This window comes from Bison bison, unplaced genomic scaffold, assembly GCF_000754665.1.
Source record: "Bison bison bison isolate TAMUID 2011002044 unplaced genomic scaffold, Bison_UMD1.0 scf7180017864104, whole genome shotgun sequence".
Lineage (NCBI taxonomy): Eukaryota > Metazoa > Chordata > Mammalia > Artiodactyla > Bovidae > Bison > Bison bison.
Genome location: NW_011494676.1, coordinates 221,563 through 245,250, shown reverse-complemented (window position 1 = coordinate 245,250; position 23,688 = coordinate 221,563). Strand labels below are relative to the sequence as shown.

Sequence of the window (23,688 nt, the reverse complement as noted above, 5' to 3'; positions counted from 1 at the left end):
ATATTTATGAAGTGATATCTGGGATTTGCTTTAAAACACTGAAAAAAATGAGAAGGGATAGATGAAACAAGATTGGAAAATGTTGGTAATTGTTGACAATGGTGATGTATACAGGGATTCACTCTACCACTCTTTCTCCTTTCATATATATGTTTAAAGTGTTCTATAACAAAGTTAAAAATAAAAATAAATAATAAAATATGTAAAAGGAGAAAGAAAAACAAAACAGACCTGGTCTGCATCCTGGTTCAACCACTTACTTGCTAGGTTACCTTGCAGAAGCTATTTGAAATCTGTAAAATGGCAATAATAAGGGTAGGTAAAGCATTTAACACATTATGGTCTGCATAGTAAAGCTCAATAAATGTTAGCTAATATTATTATGAAAGAAATAAAAAATATAATTACAGACTTGATTTACAGTAATTTAAAAACTTCTTTGTGTCAAAATATTAATAATTAATTACTGTATGATTTGTAACAGAACTCTGGAAACAATATAGATGTTCATTTACTGAAGTTTACTCACATGAATTATATACATTTTTATAAGGGAATTTCTCACACATCTATAAAAATAATCACGTGCTAAGTTGAGACCTATCAATTCTATTGCTCAGCATCATTTTGGAGATACTATCTAATATAAACAGACAAAAAAGAAATTAGAGGTAAAAATCAAAAAGAAAACAGTAATACTGACTTCTGTGGATGATATGCTCACATACTCAAAAACCTCTCCCCAAAATCAAAAGAATCAACCGCAAAAAGTACAAACCAAAAAAGAATTCAAGGTAAGGTGGTGGTTGTTGTATTAGTCGCTCAGTCGTGTCTTACTCTTTGCAACCCCATGGGATTGTAGCCCACCAGGCTCCTCTGTTCATGGGATTCTCCAGGCAAGAATACCGGAGTAGGTTGCCATTCCCTTTTCCAAAGTATAATGTTACCTGTAAGTATTTTGTGGATGTTCTTTATCAAATTGAATGTGTTTCCCCCTATTCCTAATTTGCTGAAGGTTACGTGACACCAAAAGCACAGTCTATACACGGGAAAACTGCTAAACTGCATTTTATCTGCAATAAAAATCTTTGCATTTCAAAAGACTCTCTTAAGAAATTGAAAAGAAGGGACTTCCGTGGTGGTCCAGTGGTTAAGACTCCCAATGCAGGGGGCACGGGTTTGACCCCTGGTTGGGGAACTAAGATCCCAAATCCCATATGCCACACAGCATGGCCTAAAAAATTTAAAAATGGAAAGAAAATTTGCAGACTGGGAAAAAATATCTGAAAATCATACATCTGATAAAGGAGTTGTATGCAAAATACATAAAGAATTCTTTGGACTAAATAAAAGACAACCCAATTAAAAATGGGCAAAAGTTTGTAAGTTCACCAAGAAAGACATTTGAGTGGCTCTTTAGCCCATGCAAAGATACTCAACAGCATCAGTCACCAAGGCAACCCAGACCAAACCCACACTGAGACCCACCTCACGCCCACCAGGACAGCTGGCATCAGACAATACAGAGAGGATGAGGAAGTGAAGAAGTGAACACTCAGCACTCAGGTAGGAATGTGAAATGGTGGCTCCACAAGTCTACTTAAAGTAAGGTAGCTGAGTACAAAAACTAATATAAGAGAAATCAACAGCTTTCAAATATACATCCAATCAGAAATTATATTGGAAAAGACCACATTTAAAGTGCAAAATAATAATAAAAGGTAAACTCACTAGAAAAGAGGTTAGCAAGAAATGGGTAATATCTGTAAGAAGGGCACAAAAGAACATTTGACAAAATATAAAGGCACCTCTTACTCTTAGATAGGAAGATTCAATACTATAAAGAAGTCAGTTTTCCCTAATTAAAGATATAAATTTAATGTCATCCAAATAAAAATACCAGAATTTTAGACAACATGGCAAGCTAATTCTAAAGATCACATGGAAAAAATAGGAAACAAGACTTTTCAGGAAAAAAAATCTAGAAAAGGAGAGTAATAAGGGGAAGACTAATGTGACTAGATATTAAAACATTATTAAATGTATGAAACCAGTTAAGTACAGATATACATATTAAGGTATCAGAATAGAAAATCTAGAAATAAACCCAAATACATATAGGAATAAAATAAATCTTTGCTCACATAGCCATACAAAAGGAAATTTTAAGGGATGTTCTTCAGGCAGAAAGAAAAAAAAAATCAAAATACTAGAAGTGTGTAGATTTGCATAGTGAGGAGTCAGACCTCTCTCAAGCTTGTCTTTACAAACATCACAGAGACTACCTGCAGATTACTGCATGTGCTCACTCATGCCTACACATTTCAATATACTATTCTTGGGGTCTGAATGCCGTTTTACATTCCCAATCTGCTAAATTAATACCTGTGCTTCAGAAAAGTTCAGGAGTAGGAGTTATGCTTCCATTAAATATTCTTTTTTGAGAAGAAATAGAGTATGTATGCAGAGAAGGCAATGGCACCCCACTCCAGTACTCTTGTCTGGAAAATCCCATGGACGGAGGAGCCTGGTAGGCTGCAGTTCATGGGGTCGAGAGGAGTCGGACACAACTGAGCAACTTCACTTTCACTTTCATGCATTGGAGAAGGAAATGGCAACCCACTCCAGTGTTCTTGCCTGGAGAATCCCAGGGACGGGGGAGCCTTGGTGGGCTGCCGTCTCTGGGGTCGCACAGAGTTAGACACGACTGAAGCAACTTAGCAGCAGAGTATGTGTGTGTGTGCTCAGTCATCTCCGACTCTTTGCTACCCCAAGGACTGTAGCCATCAGGTCCCTCTGACCATGGAATTTTCCAGGCGAGAATACTGGAGTGGGTTGCTATTTCCCACTCCAGGGAATCTTCCTGACCCAGGGATCAAACCAGCATCTCTTATGTCTCCTGCACTGGCAGGTGGATTCTTTACTACTGTGCCACCTGGGAAGCCCTAGAGTATGTGCAGAGTCTCCTAAATGTTGACTTTCCATTTTCTTGCATCTCCATTTTGTTCCTCATCTGTTATTTGTTCTTTACAGCACTGCCAGAGGACCACTGCTAACATTAAAAAAAAAATCTGATTGTGTCCTTCTCCTGTTGCTGCTGCTGCTGCCGCTAAGTCACTTCATAGACGGCAGCCCATCAGGCTCCACCGTCCCTGGGATTCTCCAGGCAAGAACACTGGAGTGGGTTGCCATTTCCTTCTCCAGTCCTTCTCCTACTCAAAAATATTTGATGCCAATTAAATGCCTGAATGTTTCTAGAATAAAGTATGAACTTCTTGGGACACCAAATGCTTTCAAGGCCTTCTTGGACTCACCTCCAAACTACTTTCTCTCCTCGGCTCTACCGTGTATATGTGTTTGCACCCCATACTTGCAGCCACTGCAGCTCTTATCTTTCACATACATACTTTTCTCCTGGTGCTTTGTTCACCCAGAACCGTCAGCCTCACCTCATCCAACTCTTCACATCACACCCAATCTCTCCATTCCCTCATCCCCCTCAATCCCCAGTCTTCTCTGCACATTCAGATATTTCAAAGCTTTGTTTTCAATGAAACTGCATCTAAAATATTTTAAGAATGAATGACTCAATCCTGAGCTTCCATAGTTCATATTCATTTAATTATGGTTGATATTATTAGTTGTTTTTATGTCTGTCACTAGTCTTTAACTTTCACAGAAGTCAGGGCCACATCTTACTAATTTGTTTTATCCTGGTAGCTTTGAATACATTGCAAATGACATGGTAATTAATATTGACACAAAAAATAAATGGTTTTTGCACAGCATGAAATAAAGTAGTGCCTGACACATGGTCAGTGTTCAATAAATGTGAACTCTTTCTAGTAGTAATAACAGATGCTCAAAAAACATTTTGTGAAAAATGGCAAAAGCTCATTGTGCTGATTTACTATTAGTCAGCTAAGCTCTTTTAAAATTGATACTGCTTAGGAATTATTATAAAGAGTTTCAATTTCCTCTTTTGGTAAAAGCAAAAGTTTAGGTTCTCAAACCACAGAAAGATATTTTTCAAGACCTAGGTTCATGTGTCACTTAATCTGGTCTCCATACAGATAGAATTAAATATTGAAATCTTTTTATATCCATTTAATCCCTAAAACTTGATACAATTCTTAATACCAAGTAACCACTAAAAAATGTTAGTGGAAGGAATAAACAAATAAATGAATAATAATAAACAAAGGAATAAACAAACAAATGAATTAGGATGAATTGTTTATGCAACAGAATCTCCAAACTGTGAACACATCATATATAAGGAATATGTTTTGTTCATTTTTTTGTCTCCAGCACCTCGTCCAATATCTGACACAAAATGAATGTTTACTAAACAGCTATTTATTAAATTATAGATAAGCGATAAACACAGTTTACTTTAAAAATGCAAAGAAGGAAAAAGAAAACACATTTGTTGTATCATGTAAACTTGTACCAAAGATTGTGGATACATATATTAATGGGGTGGAATTTCTACCTGGAAGATAGAGAGGTAAACATGGAGACTGAGAAGTCAGGTCACCTTAGTCCTCTCAAGTGGTTAAAGCTAACTAGTCCCTGTGAATGAGAATCCAGCCTCTCTGAGGGTCTCTAGCCTCTATACAGCATTGGCCTCAGAACAACACAGTCAGGGCAGATGTTGGTCACATCTCTTAGCCTAAGAGTACATGCCTATTAGGGAAATTCTACTGTGGCAACACTGAAAAAATAAAGACCTTGGGTGAAGAGAAGAAAGCAGTAGGAGTGTCACTTGAAGCACAAACAGGGAGACTGAACGGACCATCTCTGTGTCACCACATCTGTGTCAAGAAAGGCACGCCAGTTTCCTTCAAGGTACATAAGCATGTTGCACCATTGTGGAAGGAATGGAAGAGCAGGACGGGGTTGGCTGGTGGAAGTCACATCTTGGGGAAGCTGGCCAGGTTGGCAATGCCACAAGCGTTGTTCTTATTCCGGGCCATGAGGATATAGCCTTTGTTTCCCCAGTTTTCTCCCCAGCTGTAGGATCAAGCAAGGAAAATACTTAGTACCCTCAGTTTATTCAATAAAACATTTACTGAGTATTGTGCTAGGTTTTGATGGTTTACCAAAATAAATAAATCAGTTTTAGCTTTAAAGACTTTAAAGTCAAGAAATGGAGAGAAGGCATAGTGTTACAAGAGAGATTGCTTCTGCTCAAGGGGATCAAAAAGGGCTTAACTAAAGAGGTGGCATTTGAGCTGAGCCCAAAGGCTGATAGAATTTGGATCTGTGGAAACGGGAAGCCAGCGGGTGAGAGTGAAATGAGTAATAGAGGCAGGAAAGCATGGGATATGTGTTAAGATCATGTAGCTAACTGCCATACACCCAGAGCTATCACAGAATCGTGGATCAAGTATACTCCAAAAAAAAATCATATATCTGAAGAACAGGGTGCCTGACAGGGTATAGTGGGAGATTAGGTTAAGGGGATCTTTCTGGCCAAGCTAAAGATTTTGACTCTCTGGCCCATGATAGTGGAGGAGACACTGAAGTTTTCTGATTAGGAGAGTGAAGTCATTCAACTTGAGTTTTATGATGAATTATCTTGAAAACATGAGTCTAGAGCATAAGAAAGAGGCAAGAGAGGCTGAAACTGGTGATTTTGGTTTGGGAGTGAACCCATAGAAGAGGTGGCGACAGAGGATGAGATGGTTAGATGGTATCATCGACTCAATGGACATCAGTTTGTGCAAACTCCAGGAGATAGTGAAGGACAGGGAAGTCTGGTGTGCTGCAGTCCATGGGCTCACAAAGAGTCAGACAAACTGAGCACCTGAACAACAATCATAGGAGAGATGAATGAAGCCATAAGAACAGATGAGACTGCTAAGGAGACAAGTGGAAAGGTTGGAAGATTAGATACAGATAAAGACAGAGGCAGACACAAAGACAGGGGAATGGGGAGAGATTGGTCCATATATCTTCCTAAATTATTTTCATAAGTTTACTGTCCTTTTTTTCCCAATCAGAAAATTCACCTATCACCTGGTACATTTACTTAAGCAATTTACCCCACCCCTGTTCCCTTATCCAGGGGTTCCCAATGACCCTGATCCTGCCTGGGCATGTCCTTTATTCTTCCTAGCTCTCTTGGATGTAGAACTTACCACTTGATCGAAAAGAAAGGACAGGGTAAGTGCCTGGGCTGAGAAAGGAGAAAGGAAGAACACAAGACAGAAGCTGTGGGAGAAGGAATACCCTCTTAGGAAGGTGCACAGGCTCACCCTTAGTTCAGACTGTGATTTAAAAAGTTATTCCCAGCCTCACATTCCATCCTGCCAGCCCTCCAGGCAGCATACCGAACTTGAGAACTCCCCAGAGTCTAGGATGCCTGTTCCTTTGGAGAGCATCAAGGACAGAAAGTTTAATCAGTGCTACTGCCAGGCTGGTATTGATCAATGAGGAAAGGAAAAGAATAATTCCTATAAATCTGCACCCCATCCATAAAGTCATAAGGAGCTAAAGAGAAATAGGGAGCCAACGGGCCCTATAGTTTTATTTGTTCCCAATAATAGAGAAGGAAATACTAATTTTGTTTTTGGTGCTCATATCTACTTTCTGAAACGCATTTATCTTCACAGACTTCAAAATCTCTGCCCAACTCTGATATATGTCTATCCTAAGAGCAAAAAGCTACACAAGGGGATATTAAACTTTTACATTGTTTATATTGTTCCCTAATGCTTACCATCAGACTCATGATGGAAACCTCCCTAAAAAACCAATCACATTAGAGAAAAAAGAAAAAATACACATAATTCCACAGCTCCTGCTGGCTCCTGGTGCTCCTTTATGTTCTCACATTAGCTAGGTCTGTCTTTTTTAGGGGCTGTGAGATCACTGAAGACAGACATCTGCTCACATGTTTGTGTACGTGACTAAGTACCTTGAACACAGATTAGCTGTCCAACACATACCTTTAGTACTCTTGTCTGGCCATTATGTTAGAATAAATAGCCTCAGATTGGGAAGGTAGAATTGAAACATGTGAGAAAATTTTCTTTGAGGGAAAAAAAGGAATATTGGGAAGTTGAGGTTGAGTGTTAAGAGAGTGAGGGGGTGACAAATACAGGGTTCCCATAATTACCTGTTTTTAATTATCCAGTGCTTGTTCCCCTTCTGGATCCCATATCCCACTGCCAAAACCGCGTGGTTGAGATTATCGCTATTGCAGTTTTCATCGTAATACACACCTAGGAAACAAATTATCAAGGTGAAGCTTTCTGCAATCCAAGGGTTGCCCTGTGGGGTCTCCCACGCTAGGAGACCCTCTGTAGAATCCTGTCCCAGTCTTCTGTAAGAGGACTTACAAAAGAGATGGTCTGTGCTGTGGGAGCTGTTTCTATCTGGTGGACTCAGTCTGATTATGGAAACAAGTACTGAAAATGCCTGGTACCCTTGGGGAAGCTGCCCAGTCCACATCAGGAGAGAAGGTTGATTGTGCTCTATAGGAAGAGCACCTTACCTTTTCTGTAAAACTGGAAGGAGGTCAGGCTTGCATCAATGGCCACAGAGATGGGTCCCACTCGGGCTACTGCCCTCTTCAGGGCTTTTTCATTTCCTTCGGGGATCTCTCTGTATCCTCTGCACTTAGCTGCCTTGCCTGTTGGATTGTACATGCAATTTTCATCCTGGAAAAACAAGGTTAAAATAGGACTAGGACCAAGCAAAGGCAGTTAACTGGTGAGAAAGTCTGTTAAAGTTTTGGGTGACATCAGTGCACGGCAGCAGACTTGAGTCTCCACCAAGGGTCTGTTCTCTCCTCACCATTTTAGAAACTGTAAGAAAAGAATATGGGGTGGGAGGTGGGAGGGAGGTTCAAGAGGGAGGGGACATACGTATACCTGCTGGTAATTCATGCTGATATATGGCAGAAAACAATGCAATGTTGTGAAGCAATTATTCTCCAATTAAAATTAAATTAAAAATTTTAAAAAGAACATGAAAATTGTATACCTTGTACCATGCACAAAAATCCGCTCCAGGTGGTTTTAAAACATAAATGTGAAAGAAAACACTGTAAAACTTTAAAAAAAGAATATTTTTATTACCTCAGAGAAAGATTTCTGAAATCAGATTTAAAAAAAAAACAAAAACCCACAAATCAACTCCAGCAATGCCGTATGTATGATCCTCAGTAGGCAAGGAGGCAGCAGCTCCTGCGTTGAGAGGAGGTCCAGCCCCAGCTAGACAGAAGACCTTGGCCCCATGCACCTGTATCAGGCAGCGTTCTGGCTGACCTTGTGCCCTCATGAAAGAGAGAGGTAAAATCACATAACAGGACACTAAAACAAGTTAATAAAGAACTCAGTAATTTAGCCTGTGAATTTCCAACATTATCTTTTGCAGGTCTAGTTAACAATGAAGTGTTTCACTGTCAAGCCAGAATCATGGAATCTAATGGCAACCCACCTCAAAGTGGTGTATTCTTTTTGGCAGTTCATTTTCCCAGAGGCTACCCCTCAAAAACCCTAACGCTGCATCTACAAGAATACATTACATAGGGCTTCCCTGCTGGTCCAGTGGTTAAGAATTCACCTGCCAATACAGGGGACATGGCTCGATCCCTGCTCTGGGAAGATCCCTTATGCCATGGAACAATTAAGCCTGTGTGTCAAAACTACTGAAGCCTGCATGCCTAGAGACCGTGCTCTGCAACAAGAGAAGTCACTGGAATGAGAAGCCTGCACGCTGAAACAAAGATTAGCTCCTGCTTGACACAACTAGAGAAAGCCTCTGCATAGCAACCAAGACCTGATCCAGCCAAAAATAAATAAATAAATACTTTAAAAAATTATCTAAACACTAACAATAATGGTAGCATTTGACATGGTAGTCTAAGATTATAGTAACGTCCTGTATTAATAATTTCTCTAGATTCCTTTGCCATATAATCCAAACCCTTGGTGCCTCCTAGTACCAAAAATTGCATAGATATACAAGTACAATAAAATATCTAGGGGATGGATTTGGAAGGATACCATGTAATGATATTTTAAAGTAAAAATAACTTGTATTGTGGCTGGAATGAACCTAAATTACTGTATTATCTGCCTGCTGCCTTCTTTTCTAAGCTTTGTTTTTTCACAACCTCTTTCCATTCATTTACATGTTCATATAAGAAGTTCTTTCAGTTTTATACAATAAAAATAATGAGAACAGTTGTCCAAGATTCAGAATATTAAAAATGGAACACATGTCTTATAATGGCTAACTCTTCATTTTGACTGATTATAAAACCAAAATTATTACATATTCCTCTAAAATGCTGAAGAGATCATTTGAGGGGGTAAAGGAACAAAAATTGTAAGTCAATTGCTCCTTCTATTTCAAAACAGGGATTCAAATGTTATATAATTTTTATTCAGAGTTTCTGAGTTATTAAACTATCCCTCAACAAACTGGTTAATACAGTACTGAATAAATGATGTAAGCTGTCAATGGATAAGTGATCAACACTAGTTCTAATAATATTTATTTTTTTAATATAGTTAGACAAACCTTTAAATTGGCTGCCTGGATAAAGCAACATGGAAAAAAAAGTTATAACCATGAATCTGTTTTTTTGTATATACTATTAGGATTTAATTTTTTTGATATCAAGTGACAACAAAAAGTTGTCAAAAAATATTTAACAATTTAAAACAATATTTTGTCACATTTGGGTTATGTCACTAATGGCCTGATGTATTCAGAATTAAAAAGCTAATCTGTTAGGGCAGCTTTAGTATGCTGCACCTTACACTAGCAGCCCTATGAAAACTGTATACAGATTAAAGAAAAATCTTTCCACATACAACCTCCAACTTTCCTGATGTGTATACCTGACAACTAGGAAAAAAAAAAAAAAAAATGAAATAATAATGGCATGAAATTTCATGAGGATGTGTTGAAGTGACTTTACTATGTAGATTGTTGAGTATCCAGTGAAATGAATCTGTTCAGTCATTTATATTAATGAGCATTTTATTGCATCAGATATCATTTCAGATGACTAAATATAAATAAATAAAACTCACTGTTACTGGCTTTTTAAAGGCTCAAATTGCAAAGGAAAAAAATAATTTTTCTAAAATTAAGAAATTTTCTGGATTGAAAGACATCATAAACAGAAAGAAAAGAAAACACATAGTTAACACATAGTTATAGTTGTTGTTTAGTCGCAAAGTCATGTCCGACTCTTTTGCAATCCCATGGACTGTAGTCTGCCAGGCTCCTCTGTCCATGGGATTTCCCAGGCAAGAATACTGAAGTGGGTTGCCATTTTCTTGTCCAGGTGATCTTCCTGACCCAGGGACTGAATCCACATCTCCTGCATTGGCAGGCAGATTCTTTACCACTGGGCCACCAGGGAAGCCCAATACACATAGTATTAGTATCCAAATATCTTTTTACATTTTTGAAATATTAGTAAGAAAAAGAATAAAATCTAATTAAAAATGGGCAAACGATATAAATGCTTCCATGGTAGCACAGTGGTAAAGAATCCACCTGCCAGTGCAGGAAACCCAAGAGACACGGGTTCAATCTCTGGGTTGGGAAGATCCCCTGGAGTAGGAAATGGCAACCTGCTCCAGTATTCTTGCCTGTAAAATTCCATGGATAGAGGAGCCTGGTGAGCTACAGTCTACAGGGTTGCTAAGAGACAGACACGACTGAGCACACACACAATCACACACAAAAGATATAAGCAGTCAATTCATAAAGAAATGCAGATATTGACGAAGCTGTGAACCAACAGGATTTCTTATACTATGCAGATGGGAATATAAATTTTTCAAATACCTTGGTAAAAAATTTGACATCATCTAGTATGGTTGAAGATGCACAGATCCAAAGGCTCAGATAATTCTGTTCCAGATATTATATTCTAGTAAAGAAATTCTTGAATGTGTGAATAGAAGACAAGACTGGGGATATTTGCAGCAGATAAACAGATCTGATGGGTAGATCTTGGCTTTGTTACATAACTAGAGGCGTGAATTTGAATATGCCATTTTATCTCCTTAAGTGTCTATGTCCTTCTATGTCCTCACCTATTGATGCTTTTGAACTGTGGTGTTGGAAAAGACTCTTGAGAGTCCCTTGGACTGCAAGGAGATCCAACCAGTCCGTTCTGAAGGAGATCAGCCCTGGGATTTCTTTGGAAGGAATGATGCTAAAGCTGAAACTCCAGTACTTTGGCCACCTCATGCGAAGAGTTGACTCATTGGAAAAGACTCTGATGCTGGGAGGGATTGGGGGCAGGAGGAGAAGGGGACGACAGAGGATGAGATGGCTGGATGGCATCACTGACTCGATGGACGTGAGTCTGAGTGAACTCCGGGAGTTGGTGATGGACAGGGAGGCCTGGCGTGCTGTGATTTATGGGGTCGCAAAGAGTCGGACATGACTGAGCGACTGAACTGACTGACTGACTGACAGGGCTTTTATAAGGATTAAATGAGAACATGCACTAAGTACCCGGCTTAGCACACGGTAGCCATCATTTGTATTACTCAGACTTGCAATCCCTACTTTAAAGGCTCCTGCTGCAAAGGCCCCATATTACCTATCAACTCCATGTATATAAAAATGTCCTCAGATCTTCTTCCTTTTAGATAAGAAAGATCTTCCTATTACTAAAGGACCTTATGGGAGGAAGTGAGTTCATCTCTAAAATTGCAATATGAAGCAACTTGCTTTTTTCTCTCATTTTAAACATGCTAACATGTTAACTTACATAATTTGCTTAAATGTTCCCCAAATCCACATTGAGATCATACAAAATAAAGCCACATGATTCATGAAATTAGTATGGTGGGCTTAGAGATTTCTGATGGGAGTGGAAGAGTTGAATAGAGAGTTATAGAGACCTACTCAGAGATCTATGGGATAGCCTGTCTTTCTCCAGGGCAGAGAGACAGCTAGGAGCCATGGTAGCCTAAGCTCCCCAAATTTTCCCAGACTGGACTTCCCTGGTGGTCCACTGGGTAAGAATCTACTTACCAATGCAGGAGACACATGTTCGATTCCTGATTTGGGAAAATCCCACATGCTGTGGGGCAACTAAAACCTGTGCTCCACAACTACTGAGCCCACATGTCTTAGAGCCTAAGTTTTGCAATGAGAAGCAACCACAATGAGAAGCCACCAACTAGAGAGTAGGCCTCGCTCACCACAACTAGAGAAAGACCACGTCAAGCAACAAATTAATTAATTTTAAAACACACACACAAATTCTCCCAAACTATGGGAATCTTCTTCACCTTTTGTGGGAAATCATTTCATCAAGAAAGCTGGATAGGGTAACAGAAAACAAGATTTCTGGAACTGTTTCCAGAACAAAGTGTCATGCTGGAGAAGGAGAAGCCATTACAGAACTATATGGCTATGTGGGACAGTCTCACCTGTCCAACATATGGGTAGGCATCTTCAGAGTCAATGCCTCGGTTCTTCTGCACATACTGGAAGGCATTGGTCATATAGCCCCCTCCACAGCCATCATTCTCAGACACACAGTCCACCAGGTTCTGAGGACTCAGATTTAAGAGTTTGCCGGTTTTCTTCTTGAGTTGGCCCTCCAGGGCACCCACAGAGCTAAAAGCCCAACAGGAACCACACTGACCCTGAGAGGCATAACAGAGAAATCATTAGTAATTGCTGTTCACACTTTCTGTTTCTCTCTTCTACCTGCCCGATAAAATTTCATACATTTTATAAATTCCAGCACCCATCCCCTTTGCTATGAAGTATTCCTATTTCCCTTCACTTAACCTTTGTTGCAGTGTTCTATTGCTATTGTTGCTATTAATAACTGTTGTAGTAAAGCAGAGTACAGCACTTCAATAAATCAATGAATCCATCATGAATTGAAAAACAGTAAGGTGAAAATGCAATACCCCTAACTTACTGAATGTCACCACTTAGCCCAGCCTGACTTACATGTACTCAGAACACTTACGTTAGCCTACAGTCAGGCAAAATAATCTCACACAAAGCCTGTTAGTGTTGAATATCTCCTGTAATTTACTGAATTATAATTATATTGAATATCTTATGGAATTTATTGAATTATAATTGTACTGAAAGTGAAAAACAGAATGGCTGTAGTTGTGTTCACCCTCAGGACCATGTGCCTGGCTGGGAGCTATGGCCTGCTACCACAGCCTAACATCAAGAGAAGGTATCATACTACATATTGCTAGCCTGGGAAAAGATCAAAATTTAAAATTTGAAGTACAGTTTCTACGGAATGCCTATTACTTTTACACCATCATGAAGTCAAAAATATCATAAGGTGAACCATTAGAAAGTCAGAGAACTACTCTAGGATAGGAAAAGTTTTCCATGTTCTTTAATACTTTTACAAATGAAGAAATACTGCAGATAAAAGAAATACTCTTTAAAGGTAGGTCTTGGGGGCATAGGGAATAGAAATGTGGAAGACATAAAAATATAACCATTGTGTTGGAAACAATGATACTAATTGTGTATATCTGCATAAGATACTTGCTGTAAAAACAATGTAGAAGAATAATTAAGGATTTATTATCTTGCTAAAAAAAAAGTCAGGGACCATCTGTACTGGCTTTGTAACACAATAGATCAGTGACCTTGGGTAAATTACTAAACTTCTCTGTACCACACTGTCTTTATGTATAAATTGTGAATAATAATAATATGAGATTATGAGAATTAAAAAAGTTAATTCATATAAAGGATGAATTATCATGTGCAATAATAATAATCTCCCCAACAGTGCTAGCTATTATTATTGGTGTGTGTTCAGCTAGATGATACATTTTTTTCTTTCCTGCTAGTTCTATTTTTTAAGATTGGGGATTTCCTGAGAACACAAGTTATGTCTTAGTCCTCTCTACTGTCTAGCACTATACCTGGTAGGTTCTGCAAAAACTGTAGTTGTTGAATGAATGTTAGATCAAGTGTTCATCTGGCAGATATAATCAGCATTGTTAAGATTGTGGGAAAACTTACATTCTCAGGCTGGTAAGAATGTAAGATTGTAAAAACTTTTGTGGAAAGGATTCTGTGACCTACTGATTCCAATTTTAAGATTTATTTTGCATAAATATTTGTATATATGCACACAGGTGCTTATAGCAATACTATTGTAGAAAAGAAAAAAGAAAAAAAAACAACCTAAATCTACAAAAACAGATGATGAGTTAAACAACAGAACAGGCTTTATTCTCTTGGCAGTGGGAGGTGTAACTTAATTCTTTCCCCTCTCTTTCTGGTGCCCTCATACCTTAGGAACAAAGAAGCAGAAAAAGGGAGAGATCATGCTAGCTTACATACCCACACCCAACAGAAAGGAGGATACCTGGTTTTTGACAGGAGTAACGTATCCCTTCTTCCGATAATCAATAGAGTCTGGGGCTCTGCCTTCCCAGTCTGGGATATAGAGGGTGTCATTACTGCGGGAACGAGAAGCGGGTACTTTGAGTCCAGTCATCTTCTGAACCACTTCTTCACTGGTCTGGGACAAAGAAGAAAGAGACCAGGCATAAGCAGGGAACCAAGACAAAACAGGCAGATAGACCAGGAACTGAGGTTCAACTCACCATGTCCCCCAAGTGGTTCATGGCCAGTTCATATGTATGGACACCAAGTGAGGCCTCAAGATTATGGATGGAAATATGCTTCAGGTTTTTTTCCCAAATTAAACGCCGAGAGATCTCATCCCCCTAAACAGAGCATCATTAATATTGGCATAGACTGTGTCCTGTGTATAAAGTTACTTACATAGTACTGTGGAAGTTTTCAGAAGAGATAAAATTTATAATCATAGAGGATTTACCATCTAGTTGGGGAACTGACCATGGCATTGTTAAGAGCATGCAAAGATCAATATATAAACAACTACAAATAAAAAAAACTCAAAGCTCTTATTTATAGGGGAAAATTGCTTATGGATTAATAGCATTATTTGAGAAGGCTTCCCAAAAGAGACCTATAAGACAGTTATAAAGAAAAGATAGGACTTGATTGAGGATGACTTGAGGAGTAGGAATAGAGAGTATATGTTAACAGCGAACAGGGACAGGTTTGGTTGGTTGTTATTATAATACTGAATTTGAAGAAGGGAATTTGGAAGCTAGGGTTGGATGTCTTGGGTTCCAGCCCTCCCAGATTCTCCTCCAGGTTCCCAGGCACCTTGCTGTTATACTGCTTTCTGTAGGTCTTCTTCCATAGCTCCCACTGGGTGTCCAGTATCTCCTCAGGGTATAGAGCAAAGCTCACCACAGGCAGCAGTAGAACCGTGAGACCCCACATCCTGGAGAATAGGATAATTAGGGGCATGCGTGGTAGTTCCAGTCGTGTCCAACTCTTGCCGACCCTATGGACTATAGCCCACCAGACTCTGTCTATGGATTCTCTAGGCAAGAACACTGGAGTGGGTTGACATTTCCTCCTCCATGGGATCTTCCTAACTCAGGGATGGAACTCAAGTCTCTTATGCCTCTTGCATTAGCAAGCAGGCTCTTTACCACTACCACCACCTGGGAAGCCATAATTGGGGGAGACTCTTCTGTTTGTCCAGAGGTTCCTAACCTGACTTGGGATGAGGAAACAGCTGGAACCATATGCTCAGACAGATGGTTCTTAATCTTTGGGAAGCATAGACTCACATGACAAGCTAATAAAAAATTGCAACCCACTATTAATTCCTCTTGCCAGAAAAATGAATACACACACAATAATTCTGGGGAGTTCCTGAACCCAAAGTTAGGAGCCCCTTCCTCTGGACCATGAGGCAGAGGAAAACTAGGCTTTATGAGGAAGGCAGACAAAGACTGAGGGTGATTTCCATATGATAAAATGATAGGTAGGGGAAGGGGGGTCTGGGTTTGGATATGCTGCTGATACATCTGGTCCCAAGTATTCTGGGAGATCACACACACACACACACACACACACACAACTTGGACAGATAACCAGAAATGGGAAAGAAAATGGACAATCAGGATGGGAGCAACACCTTTCTGCTCCACTGTCCCCAGCAGACTTGGAGGAGATGGACAGGTATAGGGTTAAGATAAATGGAATTGGAGAATACACAAAGGAGAGCTAAGTCTTTCCTTCCTGATCATTTCTTCAAGGTATTCTTCTGTTCCTTGCCTAAATTTTGATTCTGCTCCTAATCTTGCCAGCAGGGAACAAGGGAAAAGTTGACAGCATCTCCTATTCTCTCTGAGATATCCCCTCAGTGTTCTTATGCACTTCCTCCCTTCTCTTCCTGCTCCTTTCTTAGGCAGGAAACTGTCCTAATCTCAACCAGCTGCTGTGGGAGGAAAGCTTTTCTTTTTCTGACCAAAAACCCCACAAATACCTCTGGGACTGCCTCACAGGACAAAAAAGCCTCAGAACCAAAGTTTGTTAGAAGAACATAAGACAGAAAAGCAATGTTGTGTGATCAGTAGTCGCACAGCTTTTCAGAAGTTTAGCTTCGTTCACGTCTTGTAGTGTCTACTAATCACATGTCCTCCATTTTAAGAAAAAGTTTAGTCGGCGGCAAGTCGTACAGCTTGTATGATTTTTAAACTTGTCAATTTTTTGTGTAATCTTTGCACAATGGAAAAATGTCCAGCAGGACATTTAATATCTGGAGTGTTAGGGCTTTTGAGATTCTCAAGAGTAGGAAGACCTTGAGCTACCACCCCTCTGCATTCTCCTCCTCCCTGCTAGTAACTTAACCCTTTTAGTACCTTTGCCTCCCCACCAAAAATAAAAAAACAACCCTGAGGCCACTCTTTGAGGGATGGGTAAAGGCCTTATATTCTTTGCTTTCACTAACCACCACGTATACATACATATAAACCATAAAAGGAGTCCTAAAGATTTCCAGGAAGATTTTACTTAGCCAGGAAATAACCAAAGAGGACATCACTGTTTTCCTCCAGAAAGCCTATAAAGTTCATTTTGATATACAAGTCACTACGTTCCTAATATTCCTAAAAATGGAGAACTGACAGGAATGAGAGGTTAAAGGATCCAGGAAGCTGAAAATGTTACCTGTTGATGGGCATCTGTTCTCTGGGCTCGTCTCAGCAGAGAAGTGTGGATAATGTGGCCGGATGACTAGGGGTGCTGGATTTATTCCACCAGGATTGCGGAAGTCAGCTCTGGCTGCTGGCTGGAAAATTTGGATGGGGAGGGCAGTGGAGACAGAAATGCTGAGAGAGGGGGATTAGGGAGGAGGGAAGGAGGCAGCAGATTTGTATCGTTCCTCTGTGCGCATGTGGAGCATGTGTGGCAGGGCGGAGAGTTAGGTATTTAGTTTCACATAGCTGCCTGCCTTTGAGACAGACAAAAAAGACCTCAATACATTATTACCCAAGTTGGGGCTTACCTTCTCTTTGGTGGATAGACAAGCATATATTATGTGTTACACTAAGGGATTATCTCTTTTCTGGCCCTCTTCCTGTTATTATTCATTTCTCCAACTCTGAAACTTGCTTTAAAATTTGTGTCTGACCCTCACATCACGGGTGAGGAAATGAAGACAAAAAACTAGAAAAAAGTATCTTAGGGAAGTCACAGGCTCCAAAATCATTTGTATTTTATAGACCTGTTGCCTAAAAGCTGTCATTGCTTTCAGGCAGGGTAATAGCTTTTCCAGACTAACATGATTTTGCTGAGGAAGGATAGGCCCCCAAAATCCATATGAAACCAGTTCTAAAGTAACCAGAAACAGTACTCCTGGTTATGACAGCGCTTGAATCAATGCCATAAGCACTGACAAATTCACTTGTGACTTTTTCACTGCCAAAGCCTGATGAACATTATCTGTCTCAATTATTAAAATCCCCAATCCAGGGCCAGTCATATGAGCTTCTCCAAATGCTTCCCTCAATATCCAGGCATGTGACAGATCATGAGAATCTAGTTCAGTCCCTAAACCACATCCCCAAACATTTTCTTCCATAAACATATGTGGAGGGAAGAGGAAAAGAGGGTCCTTGGAACAAAAATAATAATACATGGTATCCAGCTTGTTTCTAGCTGGGTTACATACATAGAGCCTCAAGAACACAGGTTTATGCTCATGGGTTTAATTTCTTAATGAAACACATTATCCTAGAAGGAAACGATGTCTAGACCTAAATAGTTTAAATTTCCCTATCCCTGATTCCTTTAAATCCAGAAGTGCCCTATTGGTCTCAAGTCCCAATTTATCCCCCTCTCCCAAGGACTTGGGCAATCCCCTACCCTCCGTCCCATGGTCAGACGTCCCTCATGATTTTACTCCAAGTGAGTCAGGATCAGGAGGACAACTCAGGAATGCTGACTGATCAGAGCCCTATGATTTCTGACTCCTGAAATTACAGACACACTGTGCTTCATGTTTGTGTATTTGAAGCACAAGTTATGGATTCAACTGGTTGTAGGTGTTTGTTGTTTTTGAGCTGGGATGGAATAATAAGGCCGCAATTAAGATCACACAACACAAGGAAGTTTACAAAAGGAAAAAATATTTTGTTTTAAAATCTTTGCTACATGTCCTTATTTTTGCCACTGTAAGGCTCAGCACAGATGCCAGCAGTACAGAAATGGCCAACAAGAAAAAAAAAAAAAAATCAAAAATAAAACCCTGAAGGAAAAGCAGAAACAAAACCCCCAGAGCATCTTCTCCACCCCCCCTTCTCCCAAAGCCCAATAATAACTGTACAATATTATAGTCCTGATCACATTTAAAAACAGTTGATTATTAAAAAAACAAGGATTTCATTGGAAACTCAACTTTTTGGTTTCTTAAAGTGTGATATAAATATATATGTATATTGTATGTGTGCACATAGAATAAAAAAATAAACTGTCTCCTTTTCCACTTCACTACCTGGCACCATACTGGAGACACAAGGGAGGGAAACCTAACGACACTCTCTCAGCCCTCTCCAAGGCCACTGTGCTCCTCAGTCCCCTATGGCTATATTTACTATGTCTTCTCCTTGTCAATTCAGTCTTGCACTTAAGATACTGGCCTGAGCCAAACAAGTGAACAACAACAACAAAAAGGCTGATACACATGACTGTTACCTGAGGAAGGTAAAGAGTGAGAGTAGTAACCTGTATCCGCATTTATATGGCTATAGTTAATTATTAAGTGACCCTGTCAGGATGGGAGTCCAGGTCCCATCTATCACATGGATTTATTACACTTGTACTATAAAGCAAACTCCAGTCTCAAGATTGGAGAGGGAGCAAAGAAGAAAGAACTACAGGTCCAGAAGAGACCTAAATTTCAGTTCTTGCAGACTGGATACTTTGAGTATGGGATGAAAGAGGTTACTCTGCAAGAAGGCTTGGTATTTGGTTTAAATTCCAGCAGTGAGAATTTTCACTGGGACTGCTAATCCAAGAAGTTGAGTTTCCATGCAGACATAACCTCTAGAGAACACACATCATATGTGATTCTGACAGAAAAATGCAGCATCATCCTTATGGACAAGTAGGGGGTTCTGAACGTGTTTACCTTGCCAGCCTATTTCTGTAATGCAGATGTTCCATACAAGGTGACAGCACCAAAAGCAGGAATGACCCAGCTTTATCACTATATATGTTCAATGAGAGACCAAACATATCAATAGAAGACTTCATATACTTGCTTACAGTTGCATAGTGGCTGGGCACAGATATAATAAGCGCAGCAAAGACATTTACTTAAATACTCTTTGGCTGCATTACTAAGTGGAAACTAATTGGAAGATTCAACTCTTTAGGACTCTTTGAAAACACAGAAAAAGACAAAGATAAAATCTGGGACAAATTTTGCATAAATCCCTAATAGGGAGAAAGAAACAAACACAGAACAAATGTGCACACTCACACGCACACACACACATGCAGGCACACACGCGCGCGCGCGCACACACACACACACACACACACTCTCTTTCTCATTTCCTTACTCATATTTCATTCCAGAGGAACTGCTCACAGGCAGCAGAAAGCGCCTGTACTCACTTCCGAAAACCCCATGTACACCTGCCATGTTTCATGATCCTCAAACATTGAGGACATTTCTCCTCTCTCTCACCTTATTCAGAATTTCTTCCCCAAAATAAGCCATAGTATCCAAAGGAAATAGTGAATGTTTTCTAACCTGCTCCTTGACCCAGCACAAATCGTTTCTGCATAAATTTCTGGTCAGGAGACATAAGGAAAGACATTCTTAACCTAACCCAGCCTCAATTTTTCAAAGGGTCCCCAAAGCGTTGAGGAGTCACTCCATTTCTTCTATAAATGTTATCTCAGAGATGCAGGAAGACAAGGGAAAGGTCAGAAGGGAAAGGGGGTATACATCAGGGGTGAGGGAAGGGAAGGGAGAGGAACTTTTATTCTGTTTACAGAAAGATTTGCTTTTTTAAAAACAAATGGTGATTTTTTTTTCTCCCCCACCCTTTATCCTCACCCCAATAGTTCTATTCTGAAAAGGAGGGAAACATAGTTAGGTCAGGAAATTCTTCATTGTTGTAACTGTTGCTCTGGTCTCCCAGCATGGACAGCATCTCCTAATAAGAGAAAAAGAATAAGCTTGGGTCACACATCTTGATCCTTCCATTTACTGAGCTCCTTCCCAACATCCCCCTGAACTATCATCCCTAGCCCCAGAGTTTCTGCTGTGCTGAGTTCTCTTAGCCTTCTTTACTCCCAGCGACTCTAACTTCTTCAGATGACAACCTATTTTCCTACTTCTCTCTCTGCCTTCCCCCTATAGTTCTACATTCTCCCCCTTTTCTAGTCCTCACTATTCTCAATTTGAGAAAAATCTCGTCATAGTTCATAAAATCCCCTCTGGATATTTATGGCGTATCTCTTATCCTATTTGTTTTCCACCAAAACCTTGTTTTGCCTTCTTCCCATCTGTGTTTTAAACTAAGCTCTTCCTTTATCCCACCTGAGATTACTAACTACTGCAGTCCCCTCAGGATTTATGTAAACAGACCCTTATAGCTGTATTCAGTATTTTTATACCTAAACTGCTATCATCAAATGGGCATATGGTTCTCCGTGAATGGACCAAAATTACTTTCTTTTACATCTTCGCGTGATGCTGCACGTCACTAATGACGGTCTAGTGCAGCACATTAAGTTCACAATCTTTTCAATTAATGACATCTGTTTTCACGTGTCCCGACTCTTCTCTTCTCCTGCTTACTAACCTCAATCCATGCATGCTTTCTTCTCTGTCTCTCCTCCCTGACTCTTTCTCTCCCAGTTTCTGGTCTTCTGAAGTCTTTAGACCCTCTCACCTGGAAGACCTCAGGCTGGCCAGGTTGCTGTGCTGATGGCTGTTGAACATGTTGCTCATTAGAACTTGAACGATGATGCGACTGCTGGCCCTGCCACTGTGGCCAGACACCCACACCCTCTGCTGTCCGTGTCTGGAATTGTCCTGCAGTTTGTCCAGTCTCAGGAGCTAGAAATAAAGCAAGGAAAAATAAACAACTTCAATCTGCTAACTCCACTAGAGAGGAGAAACTAGCATATAACTGCATGCAGATCATTAATTTTACCTAGATACCCTCTATCCTTTCTATTTCAAACCCTAGTCCCGAATTTATTTTTCTTCTCTAGGTAGAGTCTTTTCTACAGGATCCTTTGCTCATTCAGACTAAATGTGCATATTATTAAATTTATAATACTTTACATGCTTTTTGTTACACATGCTAATAAAGTCCTTTTCACACGGGTAGGTTTTCAATTCCAAATGGACTGTCACCATGCATTTCCCTATAATTAGGTCAGTACAGCCAGGACAAAAGCAAACTATTTTAACCACTAAATCCTTTCTCCTTTGTGATGTGATTTTCCTGTTCCCCTGACTCTGGCGTGAACTCACCAAAGTTGGATCCACGATTGGTGAGACTAGGATAGGCAGCTGCACCAGGTGACGCAGTGGAAGCACCAGGAAGGGACATGGGGCTGAAAGAAGATGGAGTCTGAAAGCTGCCTACACCAAACTGGGAAGAACGAGTCTTAGCTGTAGCCTGGGTAACCACTTGCTAAAAGAAAGAAAGGGGTAGAGAGTAAACAGAACATTAACATTATTGCACAGACCATTCCTATGAGAGTTAACCCTCTGTCAATCATTGGATTCTTCAGAGCCAACCTCATTACTTATTTCCCATTGCACATTTCTTCCAATTAACTCCCAGTTTCCTTTGACACTATTTTTAGGCACTTGTGATGAAGTGTAAAAAGCAAAGAACTATGCGATTAGTAAAAGTATACACATTTAGAGTTGAGAATTAAAATGAAAATGACATAAATGAAAGCATTTTATAAACTGTAAATCTATACAAAAACTAGAGGCATTAATAATAGTATAGCATTATATAAAGAGAAAAACACACTTTGTATCATTTTATTATTCAATCTGTACCACATTTGTTTGTTCCTAATGATATCTTTTTTTTTTTGGTAACTAAACATTTTCCTCACTATAATAGTAATGCATACGCACCATGGGATATCTTCAAAATGAAGGAAAATAAAAAGGAAATAATCATCCATAATCCTACCACCAAAGACACATGGTTAACATTTTTGGATAATTTCTTCCAGTTTTCATTTATGTATTTTTTTATAAAATGAGGTTATACCATGTATAATAATTCTAGAATTTATTTCTGATTTTGGCTTTTTATTTAAAATATTACTTATGCAAAATAAGTACACAGCAACATATAAAAGGATATTAGCTTTAGCCTTAACATATATATACACATATATATTCTATGAGGATTTTTCAACACAATTCCTGCTCCCAACAAGATAAAAATTGGAAGACAGAGGATGGCAGGGCGGTCAAGAAAAGACGTTTAAGATAGACAATAATAATTTTACATATGGAAAAAGCCTAACCAACCAAACAAACAATAAATACAAGGGACAGACAGATGAGAAGGTTTACCTGGGCAGAGAAGCCTGGGCGGGTGCTAGGGGTCCAAGCTGGGGCTGCTCCCTGGTTAGGATTGGAGTGGCGGGAAATCTGGGCCAACATCTGCCCTGCGGAAGTTGATGGCTGGACAATGGTTACAGGAGGGGCCAGACCACTATTTCTAGGAGTGAACAAATAGTGAGGTAAGGATGAAAAAGGTGCATTTATCACAGAATCTAGGAATCACAGGACAATCTAGTGCTATCTCTAGATTCCCTCGACTCCCTGGGGGTTAAGGAAAACTTGATAACAGAATCTGGAAAAGACGAAGAAGACTGACAGTCACACACTGATCAGGACACACAGAGATGGAACCTGGAATACGGCAGCAGGACAGGTGCAAAGAAAACGGAGGAAGAAAAGCAAGCTCGTCTCATCTGAGGCCAACAAGTTCCACTGCTTTGTCTGAGATAACCAGAGAAAGCCAGGCAAGAATAAAACCTGGATTCAGTAACTGAATCCCTCAGTTGCCCTGTAAAGCAGCACACACATACGGGGCTCACCTGAAATTCTCTGCCGGCCGGGGGGTAGGAGGGAATGTGTTGCCCTGGGAGAATAGCTGTTGGGTGGCAGGGACAGTGCTGGAGGAGATGCCTTTACTCTGATCTGTGGACCAAAAGGAGTTGGGGGAGGGCCAGTCAAGGGGCTGTAGTATATTAGTTCAGCAAGTTCCTATTTATTCACGAGGTATTAGGGTT

At 39.9% G+C, this 23,688-nt stretch overlaps 2 protein-coding genes across 3 annotated transcripts in view; both read right to left on the bottom strand.

The window, feature by feature from the left end:
* Positions 1-3,594: 3,594 nt before the first annotated feature.
* On the bottom strand, positions 3,595-18,304 carry CTSK (cathepsin K). Its single transcript, XM_010838690.1, has 8 exons — positions 17,059-18,304; positions 15,199-15,319; positions 14,607-14,729; positions 14,366-14,521; positions 12,429-12,647; positions 7,505-7,670; positions 7,127-7,232; positions 3,595-5,016 (listed from the first exon to the last, which is right to left on the bottom strand). Exons 1-8 carry the CDS (start codon positions 17,070-17,072, stop codon positions 4,917-4,919), a joined length of 1,005 nt encoding a protein of 334 aa, XP_010836992.1. The 5' UTR covers positions 17,073-18,304; the 3' UTR covers positions 3,595-4,916.
* Positions 18,305-18,501: 197 nt separating this feature from the next.
* ARNT (aryl hydrocarbon receptor nuclear translocator) overlaps positions 18,502-23,688 on the bottom strand; it is a 66,895-nt gene continuing 61,708 nt past the window's right edge. For both annotated transcript variants that reach the window (XM_010838688.1, XM_010838689.1), the window contains exons 18-22: positions 23,494-23,596; positions 22,964-23,111; positions 21,890-22,052; positions 21,300-21,466; positions 18,502-20,558 (exon numbers count right to left, since the gene is read on the bottom strand). In XM_010838688.1, coding sequence (XP_010836990.1) covers positions 20,469-20,558; positions 21,300-21,466; positions 21,890-22,052; positions 22,964-23,111; positions 23,494-23,596 — 671 coding nt within the window. In that variant the 3' untranslated portion in view covers positions 18,502-20,468. The remainder of the gene's footprint in view (positions 20,559-21,299; positions 21,467-21,889; positions 22,053-22,963; positions 23,112-23,493; positions 23,597-23,688) is intronic.

Bases quoted from the DNA above. Each gene is read 5' to 3' on its own strand.
- CTSK (XM_010838690.1), bottom strand. The intron at 14,522-14,606 runs GTGAGTTGAACC...TCTTTGTCCCAG, and splicing joins TGAACCACTTGGGGGACATG to ACCAGTGAAGAAGTGGTTCA. The intron at 7,671-12,428 runs GTGAGACTGTCC...TTGTTTTTCCAG, and splicing joins CCTACCCATATGTTGGACAG to GATGAAAATTGCATGTACAA.